This window comes from Schistocerca piceifrons, chromosome 2, assembly GCF_021461385.2.
Source record: "Schistocerca piceifrons isolate TAMUIC-IGC-003096 chromosome 2, iqSchPice1.1, whole genome shotgun sequence".
In the NCBI taxonomy this organism is placed as follows: Eukaryota; Metazoa; Arthropoda; class Insecta; order Orthoptera; family Acrididae; genus Schistocerca; species Schistocerca piceifrons.
Genome location: NC_060139.1, coordinates 780,520,244 through 780,539,759, shown reverse-complemented (window position 1 = coordinate 780,539,759; position 19,516 = coordinate 780,520,244). Strand labels below are relative to the sequence as shown.

The window sequence follows — 19,516 nt, the reverse complement described above, 5'->3', positions numbered from 1 at the left end:
TCTAACCAAGACATTCTTTTTTGCCCTTTTCTCTTCTATTATTGAATTTGATGTTCTGTAATATATGTATTACGTATGCAGTTTTCCTTCTTTTAAATTTTGTTAACATTTCTCACTGTTTGCGTGTTCTTCACAATACTAAGGCATGAGTACTCTTGCTGTCCATGGTGAAGCCACATTTCAAAGAGACTGATCTTTCTTGCTCATGTCATATTTAGTGTGCATCCTTCAGAACCTGGGAATATCTTTTTACTGATGAAGAATCAGCTGATATCCATCACGCCTATGGTTCCACTAAAGGCAAATGGAAAGAGGCATGTCGACGCTAGGCCCATCTCTTCCCGAAGCAACGCAACCATATCACAGTAGTTTTGCATCAATACATAGGCACCAATGGTTAACCAGATCCTTTCATGTTATTACATTTTGATGATTGCATTCTACAGGTATTTTAAATGTTGGTATGGTATTTTCAAAGAAATAATTTTGGTACACAAAGCCAAATAAATCATAATTACATTATTGGTCTGTAAAGAGCCATTGGAGACTGTAGGACCCTTATAAACCAAAATACTCAAGAACGTACCCCCAACCTACCTACGAAATTTTGCCTGTGGTGTTTGGTACATGCTGTACGTGACTTCTAGTTCAGGTTCTTATCAGTTATTCTTATTAAACACCTAAGAATTTAGAATGTTCTTTATAATTTCGTTTTGTACGATAGTTCTGATAGAATGTAAATACTCTAGCATTAAAGATCACTCACTGAAGGGCGGAAGCCTTCAGTCATCGACAGGTGAGGTTATGGTGAGAGTTGTGCCAGGTGAGGTCAAGAAGAAGGGGAGAGAGAGGCAGAAGGCAGGAAGAGGTATTGGGGATAATGGGCTAGCCCCTCACCAACAGCTAAATGGTTTGCTGTCTAGGAATGAGGGGAGCAAGAGGTTGCAGGAACACAGGTTAGACATGTGATGCACAGTTGTTGGAGATGGTGGAGAGCTTCACACACTCAAGGTGCCATTGGGACATGAATTTGGGAGGAGGTGACAGCAGAGAGGAATGGGAAACTGTTGGGTAGCGGGTGTGGGGGACAGTAGGTTACTGGCAACTGACGCCAGGATAATTAAAGAAGCAAAGAACGTGTTGCAAGGATAACTTCCATCTGCGTGATTTAGAGAAACTGTTGGAGGAAGGAAGTATCAAATGGCTCTGAGCACTATGGGACTTAACATCTGTGGTCATCAGTCCCCTAGAACTTAGAACTACTTAAACCTAACTAACCTAAGGACATCACACACATCCATGCCCAAGGCAGGATTCGAACCTGTGACCATAGCAGTCGCACGGTTCCGGACTGAGTGCCTAGAACCGCGAGACCACCGTGGCCGGCAAGGAAGTATCCAGTTGGCCTGGGCTGTGAAGTAGCAACTGAAATTGAGCACACTATGCTCTGCTGTGTGTTGTGCCACTAGGTGATCAGCTTTGTTCTTGGCAATAGTTTGGCAGTGGCTATTCATCCTGTGGGGCGGATGGTTGGTAGTCATGCCTGCAGAAGAGGGTATGCTGAAAAGCAATATTTCTTAAGGCTTTTTAAATAAATTAGACGTTACTGAAAGTCTAGATCTTTATTCTTCATCTCCACACATTTGCAGCCCTCTGCCACTGGAGGGCTCTGAACTGTAACGTGTAACGTGGTGATGTGTAACATAACTATCAGTATTAGAAATAGTGTCTGTAATAAAGTTTCAAATTCACAGAGTTAGTCCACTCATGGAGCACTCTCCCCTTCAATTGACACTGTCAGAGCACAAATGAGCACTGTGAAATCTGCAACAACCTGACGTTTTTGGTTCAGTGTCATCCACTATCCTCCATTCAGTCCCAACTTAGCCCCATCCAGTTTTCATCTGTTTCTAAAACTTGAATGACATCTCTGTGGATTTCACTTTGATAGTGATGACATGGAGCAAGCAGGGGTGAGTTTGTGGCCCCATCAACAGACTCAAAATTTCTACAGTGATGATATCAATAAATTGGATTTTTACTGGAAGAAATGTGTTTGTCGTTATGACGACTATGTTGAGAAATAAATATGTAGACACAAAGAATAAAGATGTTGAATTTTAACTTAGTTTGTTTTACATAAAAAGCTATAAGGGTTTCCATATAAAAAATTGAGAGGCATTACGTTTTCAGCACACCCTAGTAAAAAACTGTGCAATATTTGCAACGGTATTAGTAATATGACATGGCTGCTTTCACAGGTCGCCTGGTCATTGATGGGGCAGGAGAAACCTGTGACACGACTGGAGTTGGAAGTGCTGGATGTGTGGATTGGGCAGGTCTTGCTCGTTGGAATTCTACAGGGTTACAATCCCTGTGGCAGGGGATTGGGAGTGTGGGTGTAGCAGGGGTGTACTAGGATTCCTTCCTTCCACCACCTCTGAGCTACACAAGTGGGAATTATCCTTGCAACACATGCTTCGTTCCCATAATCATTCTAGCCTCAATCTCAAAAAACTCACTGCTCCCACACCCTCTACCCAACAGTTTCCCCTTCTTCCGTACTGTCACAGCCCCTCTCAAATTCATGGCCTGATGTCAACTTCAGTGTGTGCCGCTCCTCACTGGCTCTGACACCAATGCATCATGTTTCATCTAGTCTGTGCTTCTGCTGCCACACCTCCCTCCTTCAATCCAGGCCGGCAAACTGGCTTCCTCCCACTGAGCTGCTAGCCAATCACCACAACCCCTCTCTCTGCCTCTCACCCCTCTACAACCCCTCTCCCTGCCTCCCGCCCCTCTACCCAGCCCACCTGACATGACTGACTGCCACCACAAACTACTCCAGCCTTCTGTGTCCAGCCAGCACCATGTAGGGCCTTAGATGTAAAATATAGAAGTTCCATCTGCATGTAATGTTCGAATAATTCAACCATCATTCAGTCTCAGCAAATTGTGTGTGTGTGTGTGTGTGTGTGTGTGTGTGTGTGTGTGTGTGTGTGTGCACGCGCGCGCATGTGTGGAGGGTCATGTGCACATGCCCTTCACGTGGTGATTGATTGTGTTTTCTCTGTGTATTTGTGCTCTAGCTAGAAAAATGGACAACTATGGAAACTTGCAAGTTTTCTTTCTTCATGTAAAGTGTTAGGCTGGCAATGGCAAGGAAAGCGTTTCTGAAGAAGAGAAATTTGTTAACATCCAGTATTGATTTAAGTGTCAGGAAGTCATTTCTGAAAGTATTCGTATGGAGTGTAGCCATGTATGGAAGTGAAACATGGACGATAAATAGTTTGGACAAGAAGAGAATAGAAGCTTTCGAAATGTGGTGCTACAGAAGAATGCTGAAGATTAGATGGGTAGATCACATAACTAATGAGGAAGTATTGAATAGGATTGGGGAGAAGAGAAGTTTGTGGCACAACTTGACCAGAAGAAGGGATCGGTTGGTAGGACATGTTCTGAGGCATCAAGGGATCACCAATTTAGTATAGGAGGGCAGCGTGGAGGGTAAAAATCGTAGGGGGAGACCAAGAGATGAATACACTAAGCAGATTCAGAAGGATGTAGGTTGCAGTAGGTATTGGGAGATGAAAAAGCTTGCACAGGATAGAGTAGCATGGAGAGCTGCATCAAACCAGTCTCAGGACTGAAGACCACAACAACAACAACATGTAAAGTGTCCGTCAGTGAGTGTATACACCTGCTTTTCAATGAATGACCTCCTATAATTCAAAAGTATTTACATTCTACTGCAACTTTCCTACAAAATTATACTGCCTAGTGTCTTCCTTCCATCCTGAAAGTTGTATTGTCTATCCTACGTCAGCCTACTGTCCCATAATCCACATATACTTTGTTTCTCCTGTGTTGTACGTCTGTATGTTTTCCTATATTTTCCATCTCTCTCTGTTAAGCACACACTATGCCAATTCTGACCAATGGACTGCGACTGTCTTCTGGGAGAAGCTACAACACTGGTTGTAGTCATTATGACTGTCTTACACACAGTTCTATGTACCACCCATCCACCGGATCACTGTTACGACACTTTCCAGCAACTAACTGCTACATTTCACCTCCAAATCCACCTGCCCCTCCTCACACATAGCTCATTTCAGAATTTTACAACTTTCATTTTTCTTTCCTGCATGTGGTGATAACTTACATGCATGATCAAATATCATAATGTCAAAAACTATACTACTGCCGTCAGCACAATTTCTTCTGTCCTTCTCACTCCCTAAACTAATGCTCCGTTACCCAATTCCCCTTACAACTAACTAAGCTTTCTCTTCTGCATTATTTCGTGTTTCCCTACACCATCCCTACCCCACTGGACCCTCTGCTCCATCTATCTGTGCCAATTCAGGAAAATATACCTCTTTCCCTGGCTAAAATCCAGTCTCTTATCTGTTTTTTAACACTAGAACTGGAAGTGGGTCACCTCTAATCCATTTCTTAATTCTTTCATTGGTCACTATTTTGTATTATTGCCAACGCTGCTGAGTTTCTATGACTTCATACTGAATAAAGTAATTAATCATCACACTTTTACTTTTTGTGGAGAAACATCAAAAGAGAAAAATCTAGATTCGCCTAGAACCACAGATGGGTCAGTTCTGACCTCACTGCTGCAGCTGTTATACGAGGTGTGGCTAGAAAAAAACCGGACTAGTACTGGTGAAACAATAAAACGAATGCAATAAGGCTGAAAGTCGCGTAGCCTGTCATGTGAGTCTCGCTCCGCCTACTGCTCGAGTTTCATCTGCCTCCTGCACTCAGTCTGCCCGTGGTGTCTGTTTTAAGTAGTTGACGTTTTGTCTGTGCGTCGGAAAATGTTGAGTGTACAGAAAGAACAGCGTGTTAACATCAAATTTTGTTTCAAACTAGGAAAATCTGCAAGTGAAACGTTTGTAATGTTACAACAAGTGTACGGCGATGATTGTTTATCGCGAACACAAGTGTTTGAGTGGTTTAAACGATTTAAAGATGGCCGTGAAGACACCAGTGATGACACTCGCACTGGCAGACCATTGTCAGCAAAAACTGATGCAAACATTGGAAAAATCGGAAAACTTGTTCGACAAGATCGCCGTTTAACAATCAGAGCAGTGTCTGAGTTAACAGGAGTTGACAAGGAAAGTGTTAGGCAGATTCTTCATGAAAGTTTCAACATGAACAAAGTGTGTTCAAAAATGGTTCCAAAGTGTCTCACAATTGAACAGAAGGAACGCCGAAGAATGATTTGTTCTGACATCCTGGAAAACATTGAAAGTGATCCCACCTTCTTACAAAATGTTATTACTTGCAATGAATCGTGGTTTTTTACTTACGATCCCGAAACTAAACGCCAATCGATGCATTGGAAAACTCCTGGTTCTCCACGGCAAAAAAAAGCACGAATGTCAAAATCGAAATTCAAGGCAATGATGATTGTTTTTTTGACATCAAAGGGATTCTGCACATTGATTGGGTACCAGAGGGACAAACAGTGAAGCAGCATTACTACATTAGCGTCCTGGCTACCCTACGTGAGCGAGTACAGAGAAAACGGAACAATTTGTGGAGAAAAGAGTCATGGATCCTTCACCAAGACAATGCCCCAGCTCACAGTGCGTTGTCAGTGAAGACGTTTTTGGCAAAACACAACATTCCCATCTTAGATCATCCACCCTACTCACCTGATTTGGCCCCCTGTGACTTTTTTCTTTTCCCTAAAGTCAAGTCAGCTTTGAAAGGAACTAGATTTGAGACTGTTGAAGCAGTAAAAGAAAAAGCGACGGAAGTAATGTATTGACTTACCGAAAATGATCTGCAGCATTGCTATGAACAGTGGAAAATTCGTATGGAGCGGTGTAGAGACCGAGGAGGAGAGTACATTGAAGGAGATAACATGAAATTGTAAATAAATGTTTTTTCCAGCATCAGTCCGGTTTTTTTCTAGCCGCACCTCGTAGTAATTTCATACCTTGTGTCGCTTCATGTTTTGTCCAAAATCTCACTTTTCTGTCCCTGCCTGATGATGTTGCAGTTCTCCAGCAGAAGTTGAGGGAAGGGCGCCAGGTTGAAACATGCCTGAATAAGTAGGTAAGTATTGTACAGCCAGTGCTTTGTTTCAAGCAATATGGTGTCAGTAATGGATTTTATATAAATATTATAAGATAAAATGAATATAAATGCTCCAAAATTAGCTGTAATAACATAATATTTTTTAATATTTTACATGACAGGCCTGTTTTGGCTTACTGTCACTATCAAGTGACCTGAGAAAACAACATTGGTGAAATTATCTATATGTAAATTGTGGCTGTTTTATATTTATATTTGCATTGGTACTCATGTCTAGTTGGAAGTGACGACCATACTGCAGCTATAGTAAATTTTTTCTGTCATTTCTTCGTAAATATAATACTTTTGTTGTTACAAAACACAGAATATGTTTTTGTCAGATATGACAGGTCAAGTTTGACAGTTCTTTACTATAATGATATGACAGTTCTTTACTATAATGATATATGTTTACACAGTATTTACAGCTTATCAGAGATGACGTTACATTTCTCTGTTCTGTAAGTTTGGTTAACTGTCATTTCATTTTGTATTCTAATACGTCAATAAAATTTTCAAGGTAGTATTTATGTTTAAAATCTGTGTGTTCATTAAGAATTTCAAGTGTATGGATAGAAATTTCCAGTTCTTCAAGAATGTTCGTAGGGAATCCTTTCGGTATTTTATGTAATATTTCTAACACAGTTTCAATTTTCTCAGCTTTATTGAGTTGAGTTTTCAAATGTAAATAGAAGCATGACTGCTTACTATCACTATTTCTAATGTTTTCTTTAAGCCTGGTGTTATAAAATATTGGCCAAACCAGATGAGAAAATTGAAACTGCATTATAAATATTATACACAACACCGAAGGACTTACTATGAACATTCTTGAGGAACTAGAAATTTGTATTCATACAAGGAAATAGCCATACAAAATTCTTAATGAAGGCACAGATTTTAAACATACATACTATCTTGAAAATTTCATTGACTTAATAAAATATGAAATTAAACAGTCACAATGTTAACAAAACTTACACAAACCGAGGTTAAAATTTAAAGGAAAGTTAGAACAATGAAATGTAACATCATATCTGATAAGTTGTATACACTTTGTAAACATACTGCATCATCGTAAAGAACTGTCGAGTAGAAACTGTCAAAACGTCTGACAAAAATGTATATTCTATGTTTCATAACAACAAAGTGTATTATATCTACCAAGAAACAATAGAAAAAATTTATTATTAATGCAATATGGTCATTTTTCCCGAGGGCATGCAGCTTTACTGTATGGTTAAATGATGATGGCATCCTCTTCGGTAAAAAATTCCGGAGGTAATATAGTCCCCCATTCGGATCTCCTGGTGGGGACTACTCAAGAGGAAGTCGTTTTCAGGAGAAAGAAAACTGGCATTCTACGGATTGGAGCATGGAATGTCAGATCCCTTAATCAGGCAGGTAAGTTAGAAAATTTAAAAAGGGAAATGGATAGGTTAAAGTTAGATATCGTCAGAATTAGCAAAGTTCGGTGGCAAGAGGCACCAGACTTTTGGTCAGGTGAATACAGGGTTATAAATACAAAATCAAATAGGGGTAATGCAGGAATAGGTTTAATAAAGATTAAAAAAAAATAGGAGTGTGGGTAAGCTACTACAAACAGCATAGTGAACGCCTTATTATGGCCAAGATAGATACGAAGCCCATGCCTAACACAGTAGTACAAGTTTATATGCCAACTAGCTCCGCAGATGACGAAGAAATTGAAGAAATGTATGATGAGATAAAATAAATTATTCAGATAGTGAAGGGAGACGAAAATTTAATAGTCATGGGTGACTGGAATTCGACAGAAGGAAAAGAAAGAGAAGGAAACATAGTAGGTGAATATGGATTGGGGGTAAGAAATGAAAGAGGAAGCCACCTGGTAGAATTTTTCACAGAGCATAACTTCATCATAGCTAACACTTGGTTCAAGAATCATAAAAGAAGGCTGTAAACATGGAAGAAGCCCGGAGATACTGACAGGTTTCAGATAGATTATATAATAGTAAGACAGAGATTTAGGAACCAGGTTTTAAATTGTAAGACATTTCCAGGGGCAGATGTGGACTCAGGGAGAGCATAAGGGAACAATTGACAGGAATGGCGGAAAAAAATGCAGTAGAAGAAGAATGGGTAGCTTTGAGGGATGAAGTAGTGAAGGCAGCAAAGAACCAAGTAGGTAAAAAGACGAATGGTAGTAGAAATCTTTGGGTAACAGAAGAAATATTGAATTTAATTGATGAAAGAAGAAAATATAAAAATGCAGTAAATGAAACAGGCGAAAAGGAATACAAACGTCTCAAAAATGAGATCGACAGGAAGTGCAAAATGGCTAAGCAGGCATGGCTAGAGGACAAATGTAAGGATTTAGAGGCTTATCTCACTAGGGGTAAGATAGATACTGCCTACAGGAAAATTAAAGAGACCTTTGGAGAAAAGAGAACCACTTGTATGAATATCAAGAGCTCAGATGGAAACCCGGTTCTAAGCAAAGAGGGAAAAGCAGAAAGGTGGAAGGAGTATATAGAGGGTCTATACAAGGGCGATGTACTTGAGGACAATATTATGGAAATGGAAGAGGATGTAGATGAAGATGAAATGGGAGATACGATACTGCGTGAAGAGTTTGACAGAGCACTGAAAGACCAGAGTCAAAACAAGGCCCCGGGAGCAGATAACATTCCATTAGAACTACTGATAGCCTTGGGAGAGCCAGTCCTGACAAAACTCTACCATCCGGTGAGCAAGATGTACGAGACAGGCGAAATACCCTCAGACTTCAAGAAGAATATAATAATTCCAATCCCAAAGAAAGCAGGTGTTGACAAATGTGAAAATTACCGAACTATCAGTTTAATAAGTCACAGCTGCAAAATACTAACACAAATTATTTACAGACGAATGGAAAAACTGATAGAAGCCGACCTCGGGGAAGATCAGTTTGGATTCCGTAGAAATGTTGGAACACGTGAGGCAATACTGACCTTATGACTTATCTTAGAAGAAAGATTAAGGAAAGGTAAACCTACGTTTCTAGCATTTGTAGACTTAGAGAAAGCTTTTGACAATGTTGACTGGAATACTCTCTTTCAAATTCTAAAGGTGGCAGGGGTAAAATACAGGGAGCGAAAGGCTATTTACAATTTGTGCAGAAACCAGATGGCAGTTATAAAAGTCGAGGGGCATGAAAGGGAAGCAGTGGTTGGGAAGGGAGTGAGACCGGGTTGTAGCCTATCCCCAGTGTTATTCAATCTGTATATTGAGCAAGCAGTAAAGGAAACAAAAGAAACATTCAGAGTAGGTATTAAAAACAATGGAGAAGAAATAAAAGCTTTGAGGTTCGCCGATGACATTATAATTCTGTCAGAGACAGAAAAGGACTTGGAAGAGCAGTTGAACGGATAGGAGGATATAAGATGAACATCAACAAAAGCAAAACGAGGATAATGGAATGTAGTCAAATTAAGTCGGGTGATGCTGAGGGAATTAGATTAGGAAATGAGACACTTAAAGTAGTAAAGGAGTTTTGCTATTTGGGGAGCAAAATAACTGATGATGGTCGAAGTAGAGAGGATATAAAATGTAGACTGGCAATGGCAAGGAAAGCGTTTCTGAAGAAGAGAAATTTGTTAACATCGAGTATAGTTTTAAGTGCCAGGAAGTTGTTTCTGAAAGTATTTGTATGGAGTGTAGCCATGTATGGAAGTGAAACATGGATGATAAATAGTTTGGACAAGAAGAGAATGGAAGCTTTGGAAATGTGGTGCTACATAAGAATGCTGAAGATTAGATGGGTAGATCACATAACTAATGAGGAGGTATTGAATTGAATTGGGGAGAAGAGGAGTTTGTGGCACAACTTGACTAGAAGAAGGGATTGGTTGGTAGGACATGTTCTGAGGCATCATGGGATCACCAATTTAGCATTGGAGGGCAGTGTGGAGGGTAAAAATCGAAGAGGGAGACCAAGAGATGAATACACTAAGCAGATTCAGAAGGATGTAGGCTGCAGTACGTACTGGGAGATGAAACAGCTTGCACAGGATATAGTAGCATGGAGAGCTGCATCAAACCAGTCTCAGGACTGAAGACAACAACAACAACAACAACAACAACAACAACAACAACATGGTCATAACTTCCAACTAGACTTAAGTACCAATGCAAATGTAAAGATAGAACAGCCATGATTCACATTTGGATAACCTTACCTATGTTATTTTTGCAGGTCACTTGATAGTGACAATAGGCAATAACAGGCCTGCTGTGTAAAATATTAAAAATATATTACCTTATTAAAGCTAATTATGGAGCATTCATTTTCATTATATCTTATACTGACGTATACTACGCAGAGGTCTCAAGAGACTGTAATGTATAAACGCTTGCATATAACATTTGTTATAGCCCAACGTCTAAGAACAAAAGAGGACATTGCAAATGTCATAAATGAGATTTCGGTTCATGAATCTCAGGGGAGCCATAGGAGTTTTCATCTTAGGAACCTGTAGTTTCATACACTTCTTCAGATGATTATGTTACACCACATGATGATTTACTTAACACTGATTAAGTTTTGCGGTTATATATTTATTTTGGAATTATTTATCTACAGGGTGTTTCAAAAACGACCGGTATATTTGAAACGGCAATAAACACTAAACGAGCAGCGATAGAAATACACCGTTTGTTGCAATATGCTTGGGACAACAGTACATTTTCAGGCAGACAAACTTTCGAAATTACAGTAGTTACAATTTTCAACAACAGATGGCGCTGCGGTCTGGGAAACTCTATAGTACGATATTTTCCACATATCCACCATGCGTAGCAATAATATGGCGTAGTCTCTGAATGAAATTACCCGAAACCTTTGACAACGTGTCTGGCGGAATGGCTTCACATGCAGATGAGATGTACTGCTTCAGCTGTTCAATTGTTTCTGGATTCTGGCGGTACACCTGGTCTTTCAAGTGTCCCCACAGAAAGAAGTCACAGGGGTTCATGTCTGGCGAATAGGTAGGCCAATCCACACCGCCTCCTGTATGTTTTGGATAGCCCAAAGCAATCACACGATCATCGAAATATTCATTCAGGAAATTAAAGACGTCGGCCGTGCGATGTGGCCGGGCACCATCTTGCATAAACCACGAGGTGTTCGCAGTGTCGTCTAAGGCAGTTTGTACCGCCACAAATTCACGAAGAATGTCCAGATAGCGTGATGCAGTAATCGTTTCGGATCTGAAAAATGGGCCAATGATTCCTTTGGAAGAAATGGCGGCCCAGACCAGTACTTTTTGAGGATGCAGGGATGATGGGACTGCAACGTGGGGCTTTACGGTTCCCCATATGCGCCAGTTCTGTTTATTGACGAAGCCGTCCAGGTAAAAATAAGCTTCGTCAGTAAACCAAATGCTGCCCACATGCATATCGCCGTCATCAATCCTGTGCACTATATCGTTAGCGAATGTCTCTCGTGCAGCAATGGTAACGGCGCTGAGGGGTTGCCGCATTTGAATTTTGTATGGATAGAGGTGTAAACTCTGGCGCATGAGACGATACATGGACGTTGGCATCATTTGGACCGCAGCTGCAACACGGCGAACAGAAACCCAAGGCCACTGTTGGCTCACCTGCTGCACTAGCTGCGCGTTGCCCTCTGTGGTTGCCGTACGCGGTCGCCCTACCTTTCCAGCACATTCATCCGTCACGTTCCCAGTCCGTTGAAATTTTTCAAACAGATCCTTTATTGTATCGCTTTTCGGTCCTTTGGTTACGTTAAACCTCCGTTGAAAACTTCGTCTTGTTGCAACAACACTGTGTTCTAGGCGGTGGAATTCCAACACCAGAAAAATCCTCTGTTCTAAGGAATAAACCATGTTGTCTACAGCACACTTGCACGTTGTGAACAGCACATGCTTACAGCAGAAAGACGACGTACAGAATGGCGCACCCACAGACTGCGTTGTCTTCTATATCTTTCACATCACTTGCAGTGCCATCTGTTGTTGAAAATTGTAACTACTGTAATTTCGAAAGTTTGTCCGCCTGAAAATGTACTGTTGTCCCAAGCATATTGCAACAAACGGTGTATTTCTATCGCTGCTCGTTTAGTTTTTATTGCCGTTTCAAATATACCGGTCATTTTTGAAACACCCTGTATGTGCTGCACACACCTACTTTTCAATTGCAGCCATACTTGTCTAAGGCAAGAAATGTAACATGTGACAATTTTTTCACCTCACTGGCTGTCACTCAAACCTTGAAAACAAGTACTGTGGGTACCACAAATCGATCTTGCACATATATATCAGTCTCTGCCAAGAAAGCAAAAGTGGAGTTATATAGCATAGCGTTGTTGAAGAAGAATGATACTGAATACATCACTGATTGTTTATCACAGGAAGAGCAAAAAGAATGTCCTGATTCTCAGCACTACACACCTGTATGTGAAAACCGAGTCTGGAAAAAAAGAAAGGGCCAGATAAAGTTACTAAACATGGGGTTGATGTGCACGGACAAATGGCTAGCAAATACTCAGCCGAAGTACAATCCAGACATTGGCCTGCTCACACATTTTCCAACTTGCTGGATTTACCTGGGATAAATGCCTAGGTACTGTACAATGTTCTAAATGAGAAAAAAAATGAAACGCAGAGGCTTCATGCTGCAGCTGAGGGAGGAGCTTGCTGGGAAGTACACAGCAACAAGCAAGATTAGTACCTACGACACTCCCGAAGATATTCCTGAGAGACATGAAATGCGGAATATGTGGCCCTGTAAAATCTGATTGCACTGGAAACAAATAATTTGTAAGGTGTTATATGTGTAAGAAATGATCTGCAGTAAATGCGCATCAAAAGACTATTATTTCTGCTCATTATGTTATGCTAGCAAATAAATGCACCCAGCAAATGTGTGCAAGTTTTCTTAATAATAGTTTATAATTTGAAAAAAAAAAAGTTATTTTATTTTTATTGATTTTATAATAAAATAACCAGTACTTCAAAGAATAGACCCATTAGCAGCCACATAAACCCAATGACAGCCGGATAATAGAACAGAAAGATACCTGGGTTGTAAGTGATTCAGCCGCATTTCTAGATATAGCCATATATCAGTGGTTGTAGTGTTAAATGCTGCCTAAATTATAACTCTTACATTTCTAGAATCTGTTACGTAATTATAAGTTTTATCTTCAAATTAGATATTTTCTATGAATGATCAGCTTTCAATTCCTATGTGTTATTTAGAGGCAGACATAACAGCTTGTTTTCTGAACCCCATATGTAACTCTCAGAGAGGAAACGTTTTGAACATATCTCTGCATTACAAATATTAGTTTTATCCTCTTAGTTGCATCAGTAAGTCAACATGTGCTGAACAGTAACTTTTTCAAGAAATGAAATTTCACACTAGAAAAATAGCTATTACAATAGAAACTATATAGCTGTCTGCACGTGAAAGCAAATTGACTTGAGAGACTGAAGCTAGTGAGAATGACTGGTCTGTTGACAGCCGGTAGCCCTGTCTAACGGAGTTTCACATAAAAGCCAGTATCCAGCTCTCTAGTTTACAACAGCTAACTGTATTGATAATGGTAATATTTAATTGAAAAATGCACCACTATCACTCTACAGACACACAATATTTAAGGGCAATACATCTGTACATCATTTGTTTTAGTAACAAGCTTTACCAACAGAGCCTGCTCCATGATATAGGCACCTATGCCACACTCATAAAATCTGGATCAAAGTCTAAGCTTCTGGAACATCAGGTGACGCCCTTCAGTTGTCTGACATGGATATAACAACATAGTTATCTCCAGCATGCAATAGTGACATCTGTGGGAACTGGACAACATAAATAAGGGTGTGCAAGTACATTGCATCTTGTATCTAATACTGCAGCAGCAACAACTCAAAGCAACTAAAAACAAAGAAGAAGTACAGTAAATGTAATCATCAAATGCCTCACCTGTGAATCAACCTCAGTTTTTTTGTTCTGACCAGCAACTACATCGTCAGGCAATTGCTCTTCCACTGTGGTGGTTGGCTGACTACTTGCTTCATTCTTTACCTCTCCTTCAGTGATGCTGATACTTGCTGGTTCACCTTATTACAAAAATAAGAATGATTCAAAATATACTTTCAATTAGAAAGAAGGGGGGCAAGCTCTCTCTCTCTCTCTCTCTCTCTCTCTCTCTCTCTCTCATGTATGTGTGCACCCATGCACACGCGCATGTGCGCCCCCCCCACACACACACAAAAGTGCAAATGTACACACGTACACGCAAAAAAAGTGGACACTGTGCTCATAACTGTCTCTTCATGTAGGAACTTTTACAGAAATGGCAAATGTAGCTTACTGGAGCCATTGCCTACAGCAACCCACGTTTCTCAACCTGTAAATCACATCACTTGGGTCTCGTAAAGTAAATACATACATGGCTTCATGGAAACTATTTAAATAATTGAAGAAGGAATGTCACAGTATTTGCTGCAATGAACATCTGTGATAAGAAATGGCCCTAAGTACTCCTGCCCAATAATACAATATAAAAGTATACTCATATGAAGTAGCTACAGTTACTAGAGTGACTAGATGCGCTAGCAGTGCATTAGGTCAGTGCCTGCTGAATGCTCGGTGTTTCCGTACAATATCTTCTGTTCTTCTGTGGTTTCAATCTTCTGTGGAACTCTGAACTGAAGTGTGTTTGGTAGTGAATGAAACACAGGAGCAAGGGCCTACACCAGTCAGTGTGCGTAAAGGGCAACGAGGCATTAAAAAACAACTAAGGTTGTCATATAGAATGTCCTGAAGATTTTTCTACTGATCTCGATAGCAGTGACGAAGCCAGGAATATTATAAATTTTGCACGAGTTCATAAAATGACAAGAAATCTTGTGATATTTCCATACCGATTATATTCCATATTGACAGTATAGTGACATTGGTGGGCACTCTAGAAGCGAGCACATGTTTTGATTCTTCAAGAAAGGGATCGAACTGAAAAGGTAAATTACAGAATTCGACAATTTTGACAAAAAGTTGGTGCGTAGAACAGAGAAGAGTATCTGAGGGCTAGAAAAATACAGAGTACACATAAGACAAATTTTGCTCGATATAAACAGAAATATCGCCCTGAAAGTACCATAAGTTACTTTTGCATAGCATATCGGTAATCTGGGTGATGGATACAGGACGAAGCACCAGTAGGAGCTACAAATAAAATTTTTTTCCGGGAGATAGGGAATATTCCGGGTTGTATCAAGGGTGGCCATCAGAACTAAAATCCTGGTGGCAGCATACAAGTACTTGCGTGCTGTAATGCATGGAGTCTCATAAACAAAATATGTTCATATATGACAATACAATAATGTCTCAGATGTTACCAAAATTAATTTCATAGTTTTCTTGACAACTTTCTAGCTGTAAGTTTCTACAAGATCCAACAGAATGCAAATTCAACAGAGACAACAGTTTTAGTTACAGAGGTGGAACAGTTTCACATCTCTTATGCTACTTTACTTTTTATCTCAGAATACTTTTATGTTTCATGATAAAATGTGTATCACATGCATCTATAAACTTTCAGAATTTTCCTACATTGTTTTCAGTCCAAATATTTCAGTGGTACTGTTGTTCCACAGCTTGAAGTACAAAAATATTTTTCTTCACAATTTCTTGTAATGTTAGTTTTTATTATGTTTGTAATAGCTGGCGAAATTTTATTTTGGAAAGTACTTCAACATATTATACGCTAAATACAAAAAGAAAAAGATCTCTCATATTTTTCAGAGTTTTTACTAACAACTGAAAATGTCTAACTGACAATGCTACACGACAGTGGGATGACCTTGAGGTGCCTATTTTCGTGGTGGCCACTACAGTTGCAGGTTTGTCTCAGTTTGAAAAGCATGTTCAGATGGCTCAGCGGAAAGAACACCATCTGGACTTGGCAGTTTTAAATTGTTGTGAATGTTGAAATTATTAAAGCAGGAGTAGTGCAATCTCCAGTATGATTTTTCTAAGCTGATATTTGTGTGGTAATCAAGGCTTCAGATTTGCTTAACTGTCTCCAAGATGAAACAAATATCTTCATGTCCAACTCAGAACACGAAGTGAGCACATGATCAAGAGATTCACACATACAACTGCGCAAAATTAAACATTGAGATAATTCTGATTCTCTCTTGCTGCTTGCCATGCTTTGGAAGTGTCCACCTGACCTCATTTTGTAATAATGAAGCATGTCATTTATAGATTAGTGCCCGACTTGAAGCAATTTGTTACAAGTCATTCCATTCAGGCTTCTACCAAATGGTTAATATATCTTGTTTCCCATCTTTGGTATATGATGTAAAACACTGACTTGCCTAACTCATAACTGACATTCATTGGTAATATCCTGAACATTACAGAACTGCCTTCCAAACAATTCACACCGCAAGACTACTACAAATAACTTAATTCATTTTCAAAGCTCTGGGTTTTCCAAAGTATTTTAAGTACAAATATTATTGATGCATGAATAGAACTGGAAACTCGCTAAGTTCGCATTTTGTAGCCTACAAATGTTCTATGAGTGCCCCTCTGATCACACAATACACGTCAAAGTCAAGTTTGTTCCATAGTCAAAGTCAAGTTTATTCCATATCTCGTGTAGCAAAATCGTGTCAATGGTCATCATAGCAGCACTGATGCATTCTCAGAGCTGTTCCACTGTTCTTGGCAGTAATATATCAACACAGTCCTTAATGTACTTAAAAGGAAACAGTCACAGGATGTTAGGTCTGGCAATCTGGAGAGAGGGGTCGGAAGGCCGGGCACAACAGGGAACACAACTACATGATCTTCACTATTGCAACCAATCCAGCAATGCGGAAGTTCACCATTTAGGTAGCAACGAACACCAGCGCTCCAATGAGCAGTGCCCCGTCTTGTCGGAAGACGAAATTCTCGGAATCAGCTGACAGTTGTGGAAACAACCACAACTGCAGTATATCGAGGTAACAGGTGCAGTATTCTCACAGAAGAATAATGGCCCATACAGCTTCGTATACAACACTGCAGAGGAAACATTACCCTTCAGCAAATCTCATTCACATGCCACAATTTCATGGGGATTTTCAGTGCTTCACATTCTTAATTTGGGGCAACGAATCTTTCAGAACGTATACACAGACAAAAAAGTCCCTCATTTTCCCTGGTTAAAAACACACTTTCTCCTGGGTGAAAGTACACTATGTCCCATGTAAAGGTAAATTTTTGTGTGTTAAGTAATAATGCACTTTCCTTTGGAGCTGTAAATCTGATCAATCCTGTGAAGGTAAAGTTTTATACGCCACAGTACAGCTTCCCTGATACTTTAGGGAACAAAACGCAGCAAAAAAACAATGTGTTTTGGCAATGTCTTTGATGTGTGGTGACAGGTACACTGATATTTTCATATTACGAACTTTCGTAATACAAATTACCTCAAATACAACACGGTAGCTCCCAAAACACCGAAATTGAGATTGTGCTGTGTGATGAGCTATTGTCAGCCAATCATAGCTCATGTCGTGTGATCTCACCAGCGAATGACAGCAGATACTTAAAGCACTGGACACATTATGTAGTTAGCTAACAGCAACATCACTGTTAAGTAGCTCAAATACACAAATGGCAAAAGTTAATGGTTTAAGTTAATATATGTATAGCATAGTTACAAGAAAAGCTAAGCTTACACATATAATATTGGTCGTAATTCCCCCCCCCCCCCCCCCCCCCAAAGGGTGTGGTTAGGGAGGGTCCTAATGGCTCAGCTTAAATTGCAGTAGTTGATAAGTGCACTGATAAGTGCGATTATAAATTTCGCTGCTGTACACCAAACATTTTGTGGTTACTTGGCTGAATGCGTGTTCCGTTGAGGAATTCGACTTTTCCATTGGAAAGTCAGTTATGTGTGAAATTGCTCAAGTACTCACTTCACACTTGTTTTAATGATAACTATACTTTTTTTCCACAGTTACTGCGTAACTTATACTGTGAAAGAACTAAAATAAATACGAAAAACTAACCTTAAAGCTTGGTATTTTTTAGTGTACATTACCCTTTTGAAAGATATATCAAACACAAATGTACCCATGCAGTTTTAAATAATGGCATAAATGGCTGGTCTTCTGGGCCCAAAATTTTTCTAAGTGGCTGGTCCTAAAAGTGTTACGTTTTAAGTAAGGGTCAAATGCTCTGCGATTTGAGAAAATTCATCACACATTTTCACATTTAACATAGTTCATCCCCTGCAAAAGAAAATTTACTTTGAAAGTAACTCTTCTCAAACCACTATTCACAATATTTTACAGCAACTAGTTACAAATGTAAACAGTTATGATGTCATGCTCATTGAAAGCTGTTTGTTGTTACAGAGTATTATATAGTCTTTGTCCTAAAGCCTTTGATACATGTCATGCTCATCGAAAGCAGTTCATTGTTACACAGTATTATATAGTCTTTATCCTAAAGCCTTTGAGACATGCAGCTGTCGACGTATGATTGTGTGTGAATTATGTTTTGTTGCTGTAAATGGTGCATATTCATAAAGATTGTTTCGGTGTTACTGCCATAGGAAAATCTTCTATACTACTTTTCTGTTTATGCTTTACTGCTGGAGTATTAGACTGCAGTAGCTGGCTACAGTAGAATTCTTTGTTAGATTATCAATTCTTACAGAATTCTTTGTTAGATTATCAATTCTTACCAGTCTAAACTGCCACAATTTATCTGAAAATTAAAACAATGAAAAATTCCTGAGTTTTTCCCAGATTTACTGTGGCATTTACACCCTGGCGTTAGTACTGAGCAGTGAGCAGGAAGAACGAAATTAATTACCTTGTCTCTACATCAGCTCCACTGTAAACTACTGGCAGCTAAGTAACATAACTGAACAAAGTTTTCCCATCCTTCATGATTTCTATTTTATGGGCATTAGACCACTGTATACGGCATGTTTCAATGCCAAGTGTTTTGCCTCCCGATACTGGTAACATGAGTTTACATGTGAACATACAATGGTCTGGCCATGACACCCTCCAACCTCTGACAAAGAACCGCAGAGTCGTTCCAATTTGTGTACAGAGCTTTTGATGCAAAGAGTCAGTGCTGTTTCCTTTATTTAACAATAAGGCTCACAATTTATCTAATTACGGCCAACCTCCACTTCTGTTAAAGTTTTTGATGTTTTTAATTTCTGCGTGTCTCTGTATACACTAGCGTAGTAATGATTAGACAATGGTAAAACTACAGCAGTGATTTTACAAATGGGAAGATGTAAATAATGGCTTTGAAAGGATGCACTATAAGATACAACACAAGATGTTTTTACTTCTAAAACAGAGCCCAATCTGACAGTTTCGCGTGTACTGCCAGCCAA

At 39.5% G+C, this 19,516-nt stretch overlaps 1 protein-coding gene across 1 annotated transcript in view; it reads right to left on the bottom strand.

The window, feature by feature from the left end:
- Positions 1-19,516, bottom strand: part of LOC124777919 — a 242,139-nt gene that overhangs the window by 58,115 nt on the left and 164,508 nt on the right. The window contains exon 10 of the mRNA XM_047253471.1: positions 14,077-14,213. Coding sequence (XP_047109427.1) covers positions 14,077-14,213 — 137 coding nt within the window. The remainder of the gene's footprint in view (positions 1-14,076; positions 14,214-19,516) is intronic.